The sequence below is a fragment of the Lates calcarifer genome, unplaced genomic scaffold (assembly GCF_001640805.2).
Source record: "Lates calcarifer isolate ASB-BC8 unplaced genomic scaffold, TLL_Latcal_v3 _unitig_459_quiver_922, whole genome shotgun sequence".
NCBI lineage: Eukaryota > Metazoa > Chordata > Actinopteri > Centropomidae > Lates > Lates calcarifer.
In genome coordinates, this window is record NW_026116998.1 from 30153 (window position 1) to 45715 (window position 15563).

Sequence of the window (15563 nt, forward strand, 5' to 3'; positions counted from 1 at the left end):
AAGCTGTGTTGTTGTAGACATCCTCCATTCCTCAGAGTTAAATCTGTAGTTTGGGGCAAAAGATCATGGAAAAGCAAAGAGAGTTTCATGGTCTCCTCAACATCACCATTACACTTGTTGTGAAGTGGTTTTTGAGTTCACACACAGTACACACAGAGGAGCAGTAACCTCTGAACAGGTTTTATCTTGATATTCTAATGGAGGTTTTTTCACCACAATTAGAATGAAAGCATTATAAAAACCAGATCTGTCAATCCATAAATTCATCACAGTGGTATTAGGCAGTCCAGTGACACAGCAGGGCACAAATAGATAGATAGTTCTTTACGCCCATGGGGATACATATGGATAACAATACTTTAAAATGAGAAAATGTTTGTGGTTTCACCCTAACCTGTCTTAAAGGACATGCTTTATTAATGAGGTGTTGACCTCATTAATAAACACAACACACTGTAGTTTTCTGCTAAGTGTGACTCAGGCCATATTTCTGAGAAATTAATACTGTCCGTTATTAATTTACTGTACAACCTGAAAGGATAACCCCACACTGACAAATGAACTGTACTTCCATAGCGCTTTTCTAGTCATATCAACCACTCAAAGCACTTCACGCTACATGTCACATTCACCGATTCGCACAGCACTATATACACTGTGCTCTTTTAACACATTCACACACACCGATGTACACACGATACGATAAAATAGCAAATAGGAAATTAACAAAAAAGACAACTAAACAATAACCTTACCTTGCCACATGGTTAAAGATGTAAATAGGTACAATTTAAGGTATTCTAGAAAAGGCTTAAACCATCAAGTATGCCAACAAGGAAATCATACACTTTACAAAGTTTGAGAGTTGTGTTGTAATGTTTGCTACACTGTCAAGTAACTGATGGTTTGAGTGATCCCCTGCATCAGCTTCTGGTTTTTTGCTTGTTATAGCATTTAAAGACAGAAGCAAGAGGGGTGAAACTCTTTAATGCTGCTATCATTGCTGTTGCTGTTCATTCTGCACAGAGAGCCCAAAATCTTGTCTACAGCAACCTTCCTAATAAAAGCAGGCAGAAACAAGTCTGCAAGACAATGAAAGAAAAATAACTGAAAGTATTATCATATCTGCCTTCTTCTTCAAGGCATCAAAAGGTGGTGGGCAGGAATGGCAGTGTTAAACAGCACCACAACCAAAATTGCCACAATTCATCATCTCATCATGGGGGATACAGCTGACTGCAGACAGGGTTTTGAGGGTCTCACCCGGGAAGAATATGAGCAGGGGGAGGACAAGGAGGAAGAAAAATGGTTTCAACAATCTGAAAATCAACCCAGAAACAGACAGGGAGGAGACAAACATGAACAAGGGCCCACATCATAACCACTTAATGATTCGTCTGAAGTGGTACCACAGCAGCTGGGTGATGACCAAGTATCTGAGTTCGGAAATCAGAGGGTTGATGACATAGATTTCTCACCTGCAAGAAAACACTGGTAAACGTTAACAAAGCATTATTGCATTTTTCATCAAACTCTCATTGGCTCTATTGCAAATATCAGACATGGTACATTAGCCAGTCACTGTGAGGCCAGATTCACATATGCAGCTCAGGAGCATAGTGAAATAATAGGAGACATGTCAGCTGAAGTTAAATAAACTGATTTATTAACTGCTGTCCACCACATAAGATAAATTCAATAACTAATAATAATATTATTAAAATGTGAAGGGGATCAAACTAGATTAAAACAGGGTTTTGACAGCTTGTGAAATGAGGAGAATGATATGGTGGAGGAGAGCAGAAAAACATAGCACTGGCTAAATGACACAAAAATCTTCCAAAATCTGCAAACTGAAAATGCAAGGTTATTACAGCAAATAAAATAGGAAACCAAATAGTAATAGTTAAAACTTGGAACATACATACATTTTCCAGCTATCTATAAAACCTAACAATAAAATTAATCAATTTCCAAAGAAAATACATTAACACAAAGATAAAAAAAATAAAAAAATAAATAATAAAAATACCAATGTAATTCTCCTGTATTTACTTAGCAGAGCCCATAAAACACTTTTCAACCATTGTACCATTTGGAGCCTCATGTCACCATCTACTGGCCAAATGCAAAACAAAGGATATGGGGCAGCAACATGAATGAAAAGCTTAAATTCCAGATTAGAAGACTTGTGATCATATTTTACACTTCAGGATATTTTTTTTTATGTTTTATCATTTCAACTGTATTCTACTATATTGTCTTTTTATAAATTAGACTCTACTAATGGCTGCCCACAGAACGAGTTGTTGTTCACAAATAGACTATTAAACACTTGTATCTAATTACAACCACATTATAGTGTATTTTAGGATATTTATTAAATGTTTTATATGTCACTTATCCAACAATGTCACTTTACAATCTTAAGCCAAAATGTAGGCAAAATAGACAGCTTCTTTAATGAGGCAAGACCGCAGCATGTCAAAAAACCCTTACAACTACCAGAGCCTCAGAGATAAGTGATAAGTGACTCTCTCTAAAAGACATTCTGTAAACTGACACACAGAAACTTACTGATCTAGCAGCATTAACATAAAAAACAACTGATAATTGATGGCTCTCTTAGTGTAACAGGGACCGGTACTCGGACATTCTAAACTATAGTAGTGACTTTTCAGTTCTTCAATTTAATACTTCTTCAATATAATATTACTCCTGCTTTCTGAAACATTGGTAACACTTTCAAGAGGTAATATTGTCTCATATTTGTGACAATATCTTACTTTGAAGACATTTTTAGCTTCTTTTTGCATTGGTCTCAAATTTTCCTGGACACTGAAAATATCAAAATTGAATCAGACAGACACAAATGTTACTGATCTGAAGAAGGTTCACCCTGGGGCTTTTCTGTGTGGAGTTTGCATGTTTTCCCTGTGCCTGTGTGGGTTCTGTCCAGATACTCTGATAAATATTATGTAATATGTAAATATTCAGTGAGATCAGACTGGGATGTACATTAGTTTAAAAGTACAGAGGAAAACACAGATATTTAAGCAATTAAATCCAAATCAGGTTTATTTCTATAGCATTTGCAAGGGTCACAATATCAGAAATACAACACAAGGGGAACTGCTGCTGATCTTTTTACAGTGCAACCAAACAAACTCATTGTTTTGATTTTAAAAAGCAAGTCAATGAATGATCTTTTTACATCTGTGCATGAATAACTGTCATCTAATTTTATTCTACACATCCAAGTAGTTTTTCCACACAACAGCAGGACACAGTGAAAAGAGCAACTAACCCCGTCTTGTAGAAATTATGTTCATTTACTACTAAATTGTTTCCCCAAATATATTGTGGTGGAAACATGATGACTTGTTGGATATTCAGAAGCAACATGTTCTTTCTTAGAAAGAATAAAGTGCTACATTTATTAATGGCAGCAGAGTCACTAGGAGGTGATTGAGGTGGACAGCACACGCAAGTGCACCAGAGCTCATAGTTCACATCCACAGTCACATCTGTGGTTTATGTTACAAAAGCACTTTGGTTTAAGGTTAGGGAAAGTTCCTGGTTTAGGTCAAATGTAAATAAAAACATTACTTTTGAAGTCACTTTGAACTTTTCCAGAATTACACCAGACCACAATTATTGTCTAACATATATAAGAGCAAAAAGAGTGTATAAGTATGAAAATTACACAGTTACTACAACTGAATATTCTACTGCAAGATCAGATATTTTGATGGAAAACAAATATGTTGTCTCTTTGTCTCTGAACATTTAAGGCTTGCAAAATAAAACAATATAATTCAAATTAGATAATCATATCATTTTATTTATTTATTGTTATTTTTTTTATTATTATTCCTCCCTAAGTCCAGTATAGATAATGAATGAATTAATGCTCTGTCTACTTCTGTGGTTAGCTATTTATGGTGGCTACCCGACCCTGTTCTTCCTCTCTTGTTACCCTGCAACAACACAGGGAGGTCAGCGGCTTCTCTGTAGACCCTTTGCTTATGAAAACACACAGAACCAAGTCTGCAAAAGGACTAAAGTCTGTCAACTCTACAAAAATCAATAAAACCAAAAAAATATAAGTAAATTCATCACCATTAAATGACCTTTCCATGATCAAAATGACCCGGGGCAAGAGCAGTAGTGTGTAGTGCAGCAGCACCAGGACTAAAGTTCCTATGATCTGCTGTTTTTCTTTAACAGAGACAGAAATGTCCATAGAGAGGGCTTTGATGGTCCCAGCCAGGAAGAAGATGAGCAAGGGGAAAGGGAGGAGGAGGAGGATGAAGAGGGCATAGGGGACAAAAAATGCTATAATGAACTCAATGAAACCAAAGACCCAGACCATGACGGAGACCACCACAGAAAACTTGATGCTACATCTGAAGCGGTACCACAGAGGCCAGGTGACAATTAAATACCTGTAATAAAGGATATATGGAGTGTTAGCCAGCCAGAATATTCATCACATTTATGACTCTGGTGTTTCTTTTAGACTTTCTCATGTACACACATTACTTGCCTTTCTAGGGCTACACACACCATGAAGCCAACACTGACCAGCAGACCAATGTAGAAGATCAATGTGGAGACACAGAGAGCAATAACATAATATTCCCAGGCATTATATTCAAGATGCTGCCAGTCAACCATCCAGATCACCAAGCTACATATCTTGATAAGGTCAGAGATCAGAAGGTTGATGACATAGACCGGTGCAACATGGTTGTCTCGCACCTGCAGTTATAGATAAGATGAAAACAGCAGCAAGGAATTTATAAACACATCATTCAACATGACTGACCCACCACCATTGCTACATTTCACACAGAGACCAATGCCATACACAGTTCCACCCTTAAATGAACATTTTAAAAAAAGGGAGTGATTGAAAGTTGCTGGGTACACAACATCCTGGCTGTTGTGGACAGCAAGAGTTAGTAGTTCATTGCTGTGATGGACATTTCTACATACAGGAGAGCTTGATAATTCTTTACATACCTGTGAATACAGAAAATAGATGGCCAGCACGGTCAGAGGAAAACCTATCAAGATCACAGTCCATGCAGATAACTTAGCAAAATCATTCCGAAGCCCATACTTAATGCAAAAATTGTACAATTCAAACCAGCCATCACTTTCGAAGACGCTGGAGGGAGGTTGGTAATTGTCATTGTAGTGAGTGTCATTGTAGTCAGATTTGTCGTGCAGGTAGGAGGCTTCCATTCTTCACAGTGTGACTTGTTGTAAAAATTGGAGAAACCACGGGCAAAATGACTCAACAGCACAACTCATAGACAGAAAAGTGATTCAAATACAGACTTGCCAAAAAGGGTTCAGTACACAGATTAAAAAAAGTTGAGGCCAGCTTAACAATAGGAAAATTGCATGACTGTTTGACACTGGCTACAAAGACAAACTGGCACTGAGAGCAGGGAACACACAGACCAAATACACTGGAGAGGGAAAGCTAATGAGAAACAGGTGAAACTCCTCAGGGCGGAGCAGACAGTCACAAGGGCGGGAAACACACAAGAGGAGGATCTGAAATGAGAGGACAGGTAAGTATCAAGATAAAACAGGAAACAATGAATAAGCAAGGGAAGGAACTTTTATTTATTAAAGCTGATTTCTTAGAAAATGCTTTACAGAATGCAATAGAAACAGCAAAAATATATTGGACAAAAACAACATAAACAAAACTAACAAACATAAAACAATAAAAATCAATCAATGCAGAAAGGAATGTTCATTGAAAGCCTGAGTAAACAGGTAGGTTTTTAGCCTGGACTGAAAAATAGTAGCTATGGTTTGCAAGAACGTTGCTGAGTTGTCTAAAACCAACTTTCTCAGTATTTTTACTGATAAATGGCAGGTTTGATAGGAGTTGTTTAGTATTGGTGCATCCAGGTTAGTTTTTTTAAATAAGTTGCTTAATTACTTCAGTTTTTAGTGCTTTAGAGAAGACTGCAAGCAAACGCCTAAAACCTTTTTCAAGAAATCGTAATCAAATCAAGGCAACAGGTGGAGGACTGATGATCTGATAATGCAACATGAAGGCCTATGACATTGGAGATATTTAGACCTTTGGAGATAACCAGGTCCAGTACATGGCCTTTGTTGTGAGTAGGCTCTCTTACATGATGAGAGTCCAAACTTGTCAGTGATAACAGGAGGTTCCTGAGTATTTGTAACATTTGGTTCATTGACATAGATATTGAACTCACCAGCAATAATTGCATGGTCACAGTCAGTTACAGTAGAAAGCAACTCTGTGGAATCATCAAAGAACTTATATTTAGTATAATATTTCAGTGACTTATACAAATTGACCAAATGGTTTTAGTACTGATTTTTAGTGTGACAGACAGATATCCAGAGGAACTGGACTGGACCACACCTTTAAATAACACTGCTACTCCAGTTCCTCTTTTTCCTCCTCTAACTACTTCAAGAAAATTACAGGTAGGGGGCACTGACAAATTATGAGCGGCTGCTCTGTTTTTTTTTTTTTTTTGTTTGTTTTTTTCATCCAACCAGGTTTCAGTTAAAAACATAATATCAAGCTTATGATCTATAATAAAACCATTAATAAAAAGGATTTGCCTGCTAGGGATCTAACATTCAGCAATCCCAAGTGTATTGTGTCAGGGATCGATAGAGATTGTTGTCTGTTGGAATAAGTTGCAAATCATACAGATTGGGATGAATAAACACTATTTCTAATCAGGACAGGAATTTTACCTAGATTTAAGGTGCAATGATGAGAAGCAGAACTTCTGTCTTGTGTGTTCAAACCAGCTTGAAAGACACAATTCCAGCTGGTGGAGTCAGGGAGACAATAAGGAAACACTTTCACACATACCCTTCATGGGCAGCACAGTGGCTCTGTGATTAGCCCGCTAAAAGTGGTCAGCAGCTTGTTTTACTGTGTTGTAACAATCCAATATGATTGTCAGTTTTTCTTTGAAGCATTTAAGTAGATAAAATTAGCTCCACCTCAACCAGATCACCATCTGACAATCTAGTAATGTGATATAATGTGTAATAATATATCAGTCACCCGGGCATGTGTCATGATTTTGACTCATGTCCTGGCAGTTCACACTTCCTGATGGCATACACCAGGTTTGTGTACACTGTGTTTTCACTGAGCAAGAAAATACACACACAATCACTTTGATTGTCTTTGATGCAGATTGGAAAACTAAATTTGTTTTTGGTTCAGTTTGGTGGTAAAGGGTGAAATTTCAGAGATAGTGTCTTTCAGGTGATGATGTATGCAGACAATAAACATCATGGGCTGGGTAAGTACACAGTGATGAACTGCAGGATAAATAACTGAAGTATTTCATTCAGGATATTTGATATCCTCACCACCACCTCACCACTTAAGCAGTATTTTTGTTAATTTTCTCAAATGAGAAGATTGTTATGTACACTATGGAGACTTAAAAAAAATCAAATACTGGACCTTTGCCAGTTTTGTTAAGGTGACATATAAAAACTTTGAGTTTTGAAAAGGCAAAACTGATTCTCTAAAAACATTGCTGGGTTGTTGATGCTGGGACCAATGAGTTGTTAGGGGTTCATTCACAGCTGAACTGCTGGTTGGGTTATTTTGACCCAGGTTTATTAATTTTCTTGCTCATCCAGTGTCAGAACTTTCTGCATCTATCTCTTCCGGGATTTTATGGCAGGAAAGATGAAGATTTTATGGTTAATAAGAATTCATTGTTAACACTTTTATTAGGCTACACTTATTCAACATTAACTAGTTGTTTTTTTAGCATGCATAATGGCTCTTTATTAGTCATTATTAAGCACTTATTAATCCCTTACTCTGCATGATCATATGCATCTTATATTTCCAAAACAGCCTTAAATAATTATTAACAATCATGCAAGTTTATGTATCAGTATGGTGTTTTGTAGTTTTAGTTTTATGATGCATTCAGATATTTGGAAAATGGTGGTTTATAAGTATGTCTAAATTCATGACCTTCAGTTTCAGATATCAAATTTGACACTGAAAAGAAAAGGAACTGACTCTGAATGCTGAATGCTGCTATCATTGCTGTTCATGCTGCAACAACACAGAGAGGCCAAAATCTTGCCTACAGCAACCTTCCTAATGAAAAGACTTAGTTCTTGCAGAACTAAGTCTGCAAGAGGACTGAACTTTAGTAGTGTGTAAAAAAGCAGCACCACAACCAAAATGTCCACAATTCATCTTTTTTTCATAATTATGGGACATGGCTGACTGCAGATAGAGCTTCACAGGTCCCACCCATAATCATTTTCATGACCATTGCAGTTCTTTTGTTCTTTTTAATAATCTCTTTGCTTAAGGGAAAAAAGTAACATCAGAAATGTATGTATGTGTCACAACTGAACTAGGACGTGAACCCAAATGCACAACTCAGACTCAAAGTACAAAATAAACAAATCTTTAATAGACAAAGTAACAACAGAAAATCACTCACAAGGAGGTAAACTCACTAGGTAAAGTACAAACAAAAGATCACTCACAAGGAGGCAAGATAATGAAACAAACAAGGCAAGACTAGGGATCAAAAAAACTTGGCATAACAGGAACTCGAGGTGCAGGCTGGCTTGGCTCTCTGAACAAGACGAACTAGCACAGGACAAAGGGAGACACGGACTCTAAATAGACACAAGGTAAGGGGGAGCAGGTGGAGACAATTAGGGCGGGGCAAGCAATCAGGCAGGCAGGAAACACATGAGGGGAAGAGGCAAGTGACCTGAAAGGAGAGGAGAGTAAGATTTCAAAATAAAACAGGAAGTCACAAGACAACATGAAGACGGGACAACACGACAGTGAGTTAACATAATTTCTTAGTCATGACAGTATGTATGTGTATGACCCCACCTGAATGTGTTCCTTACAATAATGTTTGATGTTTTGTCCTCTGCAGTGTAAATATGGTAAGTAATAACATGCAGTAGGTCCCTGATAATCTGTACGTGATCATCTAGAGGAAGAGAGGAAAAAGGACTCAGGCATGAATACGTAAAGTAAGTGATAACATGATAACATGATAATATGCAGTAGGTTTCTTTGTCTGTACTTGATTCAAATATGTAAAATATGACAATAGAAAAACAGTAAGAGCCAACAGGAAAGACACACATACATACACTATATATTGTTACAGCCCAACTCTTAGACTGCAACAAACTGGAGACACTTGGGTATACTAAGTAACAAAACAATGTACTTAGAACAAAATATATCAAAAATAAATGCAAAAAAGTAGAAGGGAGAGATCTATAGAGTCAGTAGTGTAGGGATTGGCTGAGTGAAAAATGTGCTGTGTGGATGTTGGATGGAAAACAAAAACAAGAAGAAGGAAAAACCACAAAGCAGAGGACTAAGGTGCAAGGTGGTGCTGTTAGGCTGCAATGAGTGCAAGGATATTTAAAAAATTGTCATAACAACATTTTTCTTAAGAAGCTGTAAAATATATAGCAGTACACAGCTTTATCCATGTTATTTCCTGCATGCTTCTGTTTTCAAGCTTGGAGACAGACGTCAAAGTATGTAGGCAAAGGAGCCAGGGACAGGCACTCAGTGGTGGCCTGCTCATGACGTTCAGCTGTGACCTGTCCACACTACAAATACCCTGACATTACAAACCAAAAAGAACACTCTACTGAAGTGGAAAGACCGAACAAAGATATCCATAACTCAGGCGCAACTTACTTATCTCTCTCTCTCTCTATATATATATATATATATATATATATATATATATATATATATATATATACACACACACAAACATTAGCTGCCATTAAAAGTACAGACAAAACACAGACTTCAAAATTATTGAAACAAAATCAGGTTTATTTATATGGCATCTATAACTGTCACGTCACAATATCAGACATGCAACACAAGAGTAATTGGTCATTTTACAGTGCAGATAAACAAACCCATATAGTTTTTAATGAATCAGTCCATAAATGGCTTTTTAACATCTGTCCTTGTGCACATGTCATCTGATTTTATTCTGCACACTACAGCAGGACAGAGTGTTCATATACTATTAAACCGTTTTCTCTATTATGTTGTGGTGGCAACATAATTGCAGGCTGGACCATGGTCAGGGGCAACATTTCCTTTTTTGAATCAACTGCTCCATTTACTAATGGTAGCAGAGTCACCAGGAGAAGGTTGGGGTGGATGCAAGTGTACAAAGTGCACCAGATAGCGGGATTTACATCCATAGTCACGTTTGTGGTTTATGTAACTAAAGCATTTTGGTTAAGGTTAGGGAAACTTCAGTGGATCGCATCAAACTTATCAACAGCCCAACTACCGACCAATCAGATCACTTGAAAACTAGAGTCATTATTCTTATAGGATCCAGGTGACAAAAATAAATAAATAAATATGATAAAGATGATAAACGGAAATGCACTGAATAACTACTGTGGCTACCCTGCTCTGTCTACACAGACAGACTTCTTCTGTGGTTATACATTTACAGTTGCTGCCTGTCCTTTCTCTTGTAACCACCCACAACAACACAGGGAGCTCAGCAGCTTTCCTGTAGCCCCTTTACTTATGAAAACATAAAGGACTAAATCTGCAAAAGGGCTGATCTTAATCAAATTTCCAAACATCCATAAATAATAATTGAAAGCTGAACTGTATTTCTCTATCAGGACATTAATGACCCAGGGCAAGAACAGCAGTGTGTAGCTCAAAACCACCAGGACTAAAATTGCTATAATTTGCCCTTTTTCTTTAGAAGAGACAGAAATGGCTGCAGACAGGGCTTTTAAGGTCCCCACCAGGGAGAAGATGAGCAGAGGGAAGAGGATGAGGAGGAAGATGGGGCGGAAAATGGGCTCAAAAGATGATATAGTGAACTCAATGAAACAGAAGACCCAGACCATGATGGAGACCACCACTGAGGACTTGATACTTCGCCTGAAGCGGTACCACAGAGGCCAGGCAATGATCAAGTACCTGTAATAAAGGATATATGGAGTGTTAGCCAGTCAGAATATTCATTGCATTTCTATCTTTCTGGTGTTTCTTTCAAAAATGTTCACATACTCACACTACCTACCTTTCTAGGGCTACACACACCATGAAGCAAGCACTAGCCAACAAAGAACTGTAGTAGAGTAACATAGAGGTGCAGCCGACCGTAGGATGTTGCCAGTCTAAGAATATCGCCACCCAGATCACCATGCAGCACATCTGGATGAGGTCAGAGATCAGAAGGTTGATGACAAAGATCGGTGCAACATGGTCGTCTCGCACCTGCAGTTATAGTGAAAGATGAAAACAGCAGCAGGAAATTTATAAACACATCATTCAACATGACTGACCCACCACCATTGCTACATATCACACAGAGACCAACAGCAGTTCCACTCTTAAAACATAATATATAAAAAAGTGGCAGTGAATGAAAGTTACAGATACACAACATCCTGCCTATTGTGGACAGCAACAGTTAGTAGGTCACAGCTGTGGTGCAGATTTCTACATATAATTGATAATTCTTCACGTACCTGTAAATACAGAGCATAGATGGCCAGCAAGGTCAGTGGTAAACCTATGATGATCACAATCATTGGTGAGAACATTCCTATAGTACTGTACTCCCTGCAAAAATGTGAAATTCCATACAAAGTGTAAGTTTCAGTTTGGCTGGAGGTGTCATTGAAGTCAACTCTGTAGTGGTGGTAGGAAGCTTCCATTCTTCAGTGTGACCTGTTGTGGAGAAATCACAAGCAAGAGGACTCAACAGGATGACTCACAAAGAGGAACTTGATTCAAAAAAACAGATTTGCCAAAAAAGGTTCAGTACAGAGGTAATCAGGCAGAGGAAAATGCAGACAGATCCAGTCAGGAGAGGACTAACTTGAGGTCAGAAAAACTAGCAGAGATTTAAAAATAATAATAATAATAGCCAGGAACGATAAACTCTAGGAAAATTGCTGGAATGCTTGACACTGGGTACAAAGACAAACTGACACTGAGAGCAGGGAACACACAGACCAAATATACGAGAGAGGGAAGGATAATGAAGACAGGTAGAACTAATAAGGGTGGGGTAGACTGTCACACAGGCAGGAAACACACAAGAGCAGGAAGTGAAGTATCTGAAACGAGAAGATGGTCAAGTATCAAAATAAAACAGGAATCGATGAACAGGTGAATGACAAAGAAAAACATTAACTAAGGAGCATGGCATGATATGACAGTTTACTATAACAAAGAAAAGGGTATTAGGTGTGTTAGCATCTACTGATTTTTTCCTCCTCCCAAAACCATTGACATAATTCTGGTCACTCCTACTGTAACCACTGCAGCATAAATATCAGTGATGGAAGAAATGCTCAGATCTTTTACTTCATTAAAATGACCAATACAACAATGCAGAAATAATCACATTTAACTTGAAGACAAGTACAAAAGTATTGGTAGAAAAATGTATTTCAAGTAATACTCATTATACACAATCACCAATTTACGAATAATACACATGTATATTATAGAATTTCATTATGATTATTTCTGCATTAATGTGTAAGCATCATTTTAATGCTGCAGCTGGTAATGGTGGCTCATCAAGCTACCCATCCGGATCTATAATAAGACATAAGAATTAATTAATTAATCAATTAATCATATTTTATTTTAAGAATCTAAATCAGCAAAAATAACTAATAACTGAAATTGTGAAATAAGTGAAGTGGAGTTATGATCATGAATAATAATAATGATTATTATTATAACAATTAGAATAAAAATAAGAACATACAACAATAAGAAAATTTCAAAGGTAAAAATGTGTTCCCGCTTAAAACTTCATGTAGGCTACATATATACCAAGGTACTGGTTAAGTGCTGCTGCCCCACCACTATAATATGTTACATGTACCATCAACTGCATGTTGTCATCGTCAAAAATCTTTCACTCATTTTAATCACAGACAACAGTGTATTTATCAGGTGTGGTTGGTGCTTGACTTCATTATGTCCATATCTTTGTCTGATATTTGCTCTGAAAAAGCAGATAAACTTTTCACCTTTTTTTTTTCTTTTTTATCAAGCAGGACCAAACAGGTTCTCAGCAATGTCCTGAATACAACACACAGAACAAATGTATAAAGACATTTAACATGCATGCATAGTACACAAGAAGGTTGGCCATAATCATCAAGATATATACAAAATTATGATGAAATATTAATATTGTGATAAAATGTCTCATTGGGATTGTCTCCACATCATTTTCTTTCCAACCCAAATATCTCATAGCACTAAGATGTAGCTGCAGAAGGCCTATGCAAAACCAGATTAGACAATGTCAAATCCAGTGTTCAAAACATTATAATGTGTATTTAACCAACACTTTCATTCTGTAGGGGAGTTTAGTGGAGTTCTGTGTGGGGACAGAGGTTATCCCTGTACGCCATACATGCTAACGCCCAACCCAGAAAACAAGGCCATAAATTGAGATGTTTTTTAGCCAAATGAAACCTGAAAAATCACAATATTACTCTGAGAGGGCCTGTGACATCACCATAGCCTGTGCAGTATTACATGACATGGGGAGGGCCTTCAAAAAGCATGGGATAAAGAGTTGTTTTTTTTTTGTTTTTGTTTTGTTTTTTTTGCTTCAGCAATCACAATGGTATAGGATGATGCTGTCAGTACTGGGAGGTCATGTTAATCTAGAAATCCTCCATTTTTTAGCATGAAATCTGTTGTTTGAGAGATTATGTTATGGAAAAGGATGAAGTTTTTTAATATCTGCCTTACATTTGATATCACTAAAGCTGACATGCTAGGTCACAAATATGGCACATATACCTATGCTCTACCCACAATCAAATCACATCTAAAGATGCAGTCTTTTTACTGTCATTCTTCAACATGTTTTACATATAGCTGGGATTGGCTTCAGCCTCAATGAGAAGAAATCTGAACAAAGTAAGACATAATTGTTTTGACTGTGGTATTCTGCAGAACTACTGTCCAAAGGTGTCCACAGTTTACATAATCATTTTCATGGCTGGTTTGTTCTCCTGTTGAAAAATGTTATATCACAAAATTCACTACATTTATTTGAAAGTTACAAGATCCCACCTGAATGTGTTCCCTACAACTATGTTTGATGTTTTGTCCTCTTCAGTCTATCTAAGTGATAACATGCTATATGTTCCTGATAATCTGTACTTGATCTTCTAAAGGAAGAGAGGAAAAAAATACTCAGGCATGAATATGTAAATGATAACATGATAACATACAGTAGGTCCCTGATAATCTGTGCTTGAAGAGAAGAGGAAAAAGTAGTCAGCACGAATATGTAAAGTACAAGATGACATGCAGTAGTTTTGTGATTATCTGCACTTGATCATTTAGAGGAGAGGAAAAAGGACTCAGGCATGAATATGTAAAGGAAGTGATAATGTATACAGACAACAATACAACAGTCACAGTCAACAGGAAGGAGACGGTATATTCTTTAAACAAAATACAATTCATGCATAATATCACACCCTGGAAAAAGCTGTTTGTGCTGTTATGCATGTGTCATGACTCAGCTCATGATTTTAATAATTTCATCATGCGATAGTCATCTGATATGTATGATATATTTTCTTGCACATCCTATGTAAAATACCAGCATACAGCACAAACACCCACTGCAGGAAACACTGATGAAAAACAAAATAATAATAACCACAGACTATATCTAACCTCTTCTTCAAGGTACCAAATGGTGGTGGACACAAATAGCAGTATAGTGGGCCTGGTTTCGATGATTTGCAGTTGAAAGGACGCATAGATGTCGTAATTTATTTAAATTAAGTAACATACATTTTTTAAACAACATCCACCCTACATACCAGTGTTTCAGCAGAATGAGTGTTAGACTACAAATGCTGAAGAATTACATCTGCAAACAAAAAAGAAAAAGAAAAAAGAAAACACAGTGTCTTACCCCTGTCATGCACTGGCTCTGTGAATACCTAACAAGTGTATTTTCTTGAAACCAAGATATGTGCTGTGCAAATGTTGAAGAGTTGAATTGTGTAAAATGAAGGGATGATGATGGGTTGATGTCAACTCAAGGCAGAGAGGGAGACTACTTTCATCATTTAGCCTTTAGCCAAATCAGTTATACTGATTTTTTTTCGGCCCATTTATTTATACTTGGTAAAGGACAAAGTGTAATCACACATTCGCCTTTGCTCTTCAATCTAGTTGAATTTTGACAGGGAATTTTGAAGGGATGAGACTGACCCCACGCAACATTGTTTGTCTATATTTATATTATTCTATTATTTATATTGTCTGTGTTTGTTACACTGTGCTGCATAATAATACAACCAGCAGAAAAGGAGGGATGCTACTTGCTGCAGTGAGTTCAAGGACATTAAAAGGGTAATAACAAAAAAGTTGAATTTAGCCATGCTGGCTATAACAATATTATCCATGTTATCATTCACTCTTACACTTCTGACTCATATCTACT

General features: G+C 37.0%; 1 protein-coding gene across 1 annotated transcript; it reads right to left on the minus strand.

Annotated features, from left to right (window-relative positions):
* Nucleotides 1-3089: 3089 nt before the first annotated feature.
* On the minus strand, nt 3090-5405 carry LOC127140515 (ovarian cancer G-protein coupled receptor 1-like). The gene is made up of 3 exons (XM_051068469.1): nt 5029-5405; nt 4550-4764; nt 3090-4448 (listed from the first exon to the last, which is right to left on the minus strand). Exons 1-3 carry the CDS (start codon nt 5251-5253, stop codon nt 3932-3934), a joined length of 957 nt encoding a protein of 318 aa, XP_050924426.1. The 5' UTR covers nt 5254-5405; the 3' UTR covers nt 3090-3931.
* Between the last annotated feature and the right edge of the window lie 10158 nt (nt 5406-15563).

Coding starts and splice junctions, on each gene's coding strand:
- LOC127140515 (XM_051068469.1), bottom strand. CDS start 5,253: ATGGAAGCCTCCTACCTGCACGACAAATCTGACTACAATGACACTCAC. Junction 4,765..5,028: donor TCTATTTTCTGTATTCACAG/GTATGTAAAGAA, acceptor CTATAACTGCAG/GTGCGAGACAACCATGTTGC. Junction 4,449..4,549: donor GTGTGTGTAGCCCTAGAAAG/GCAAGTAATGTG, acceptor CCTTTATTACAG/GTATTTAATTGTCACCTGGC.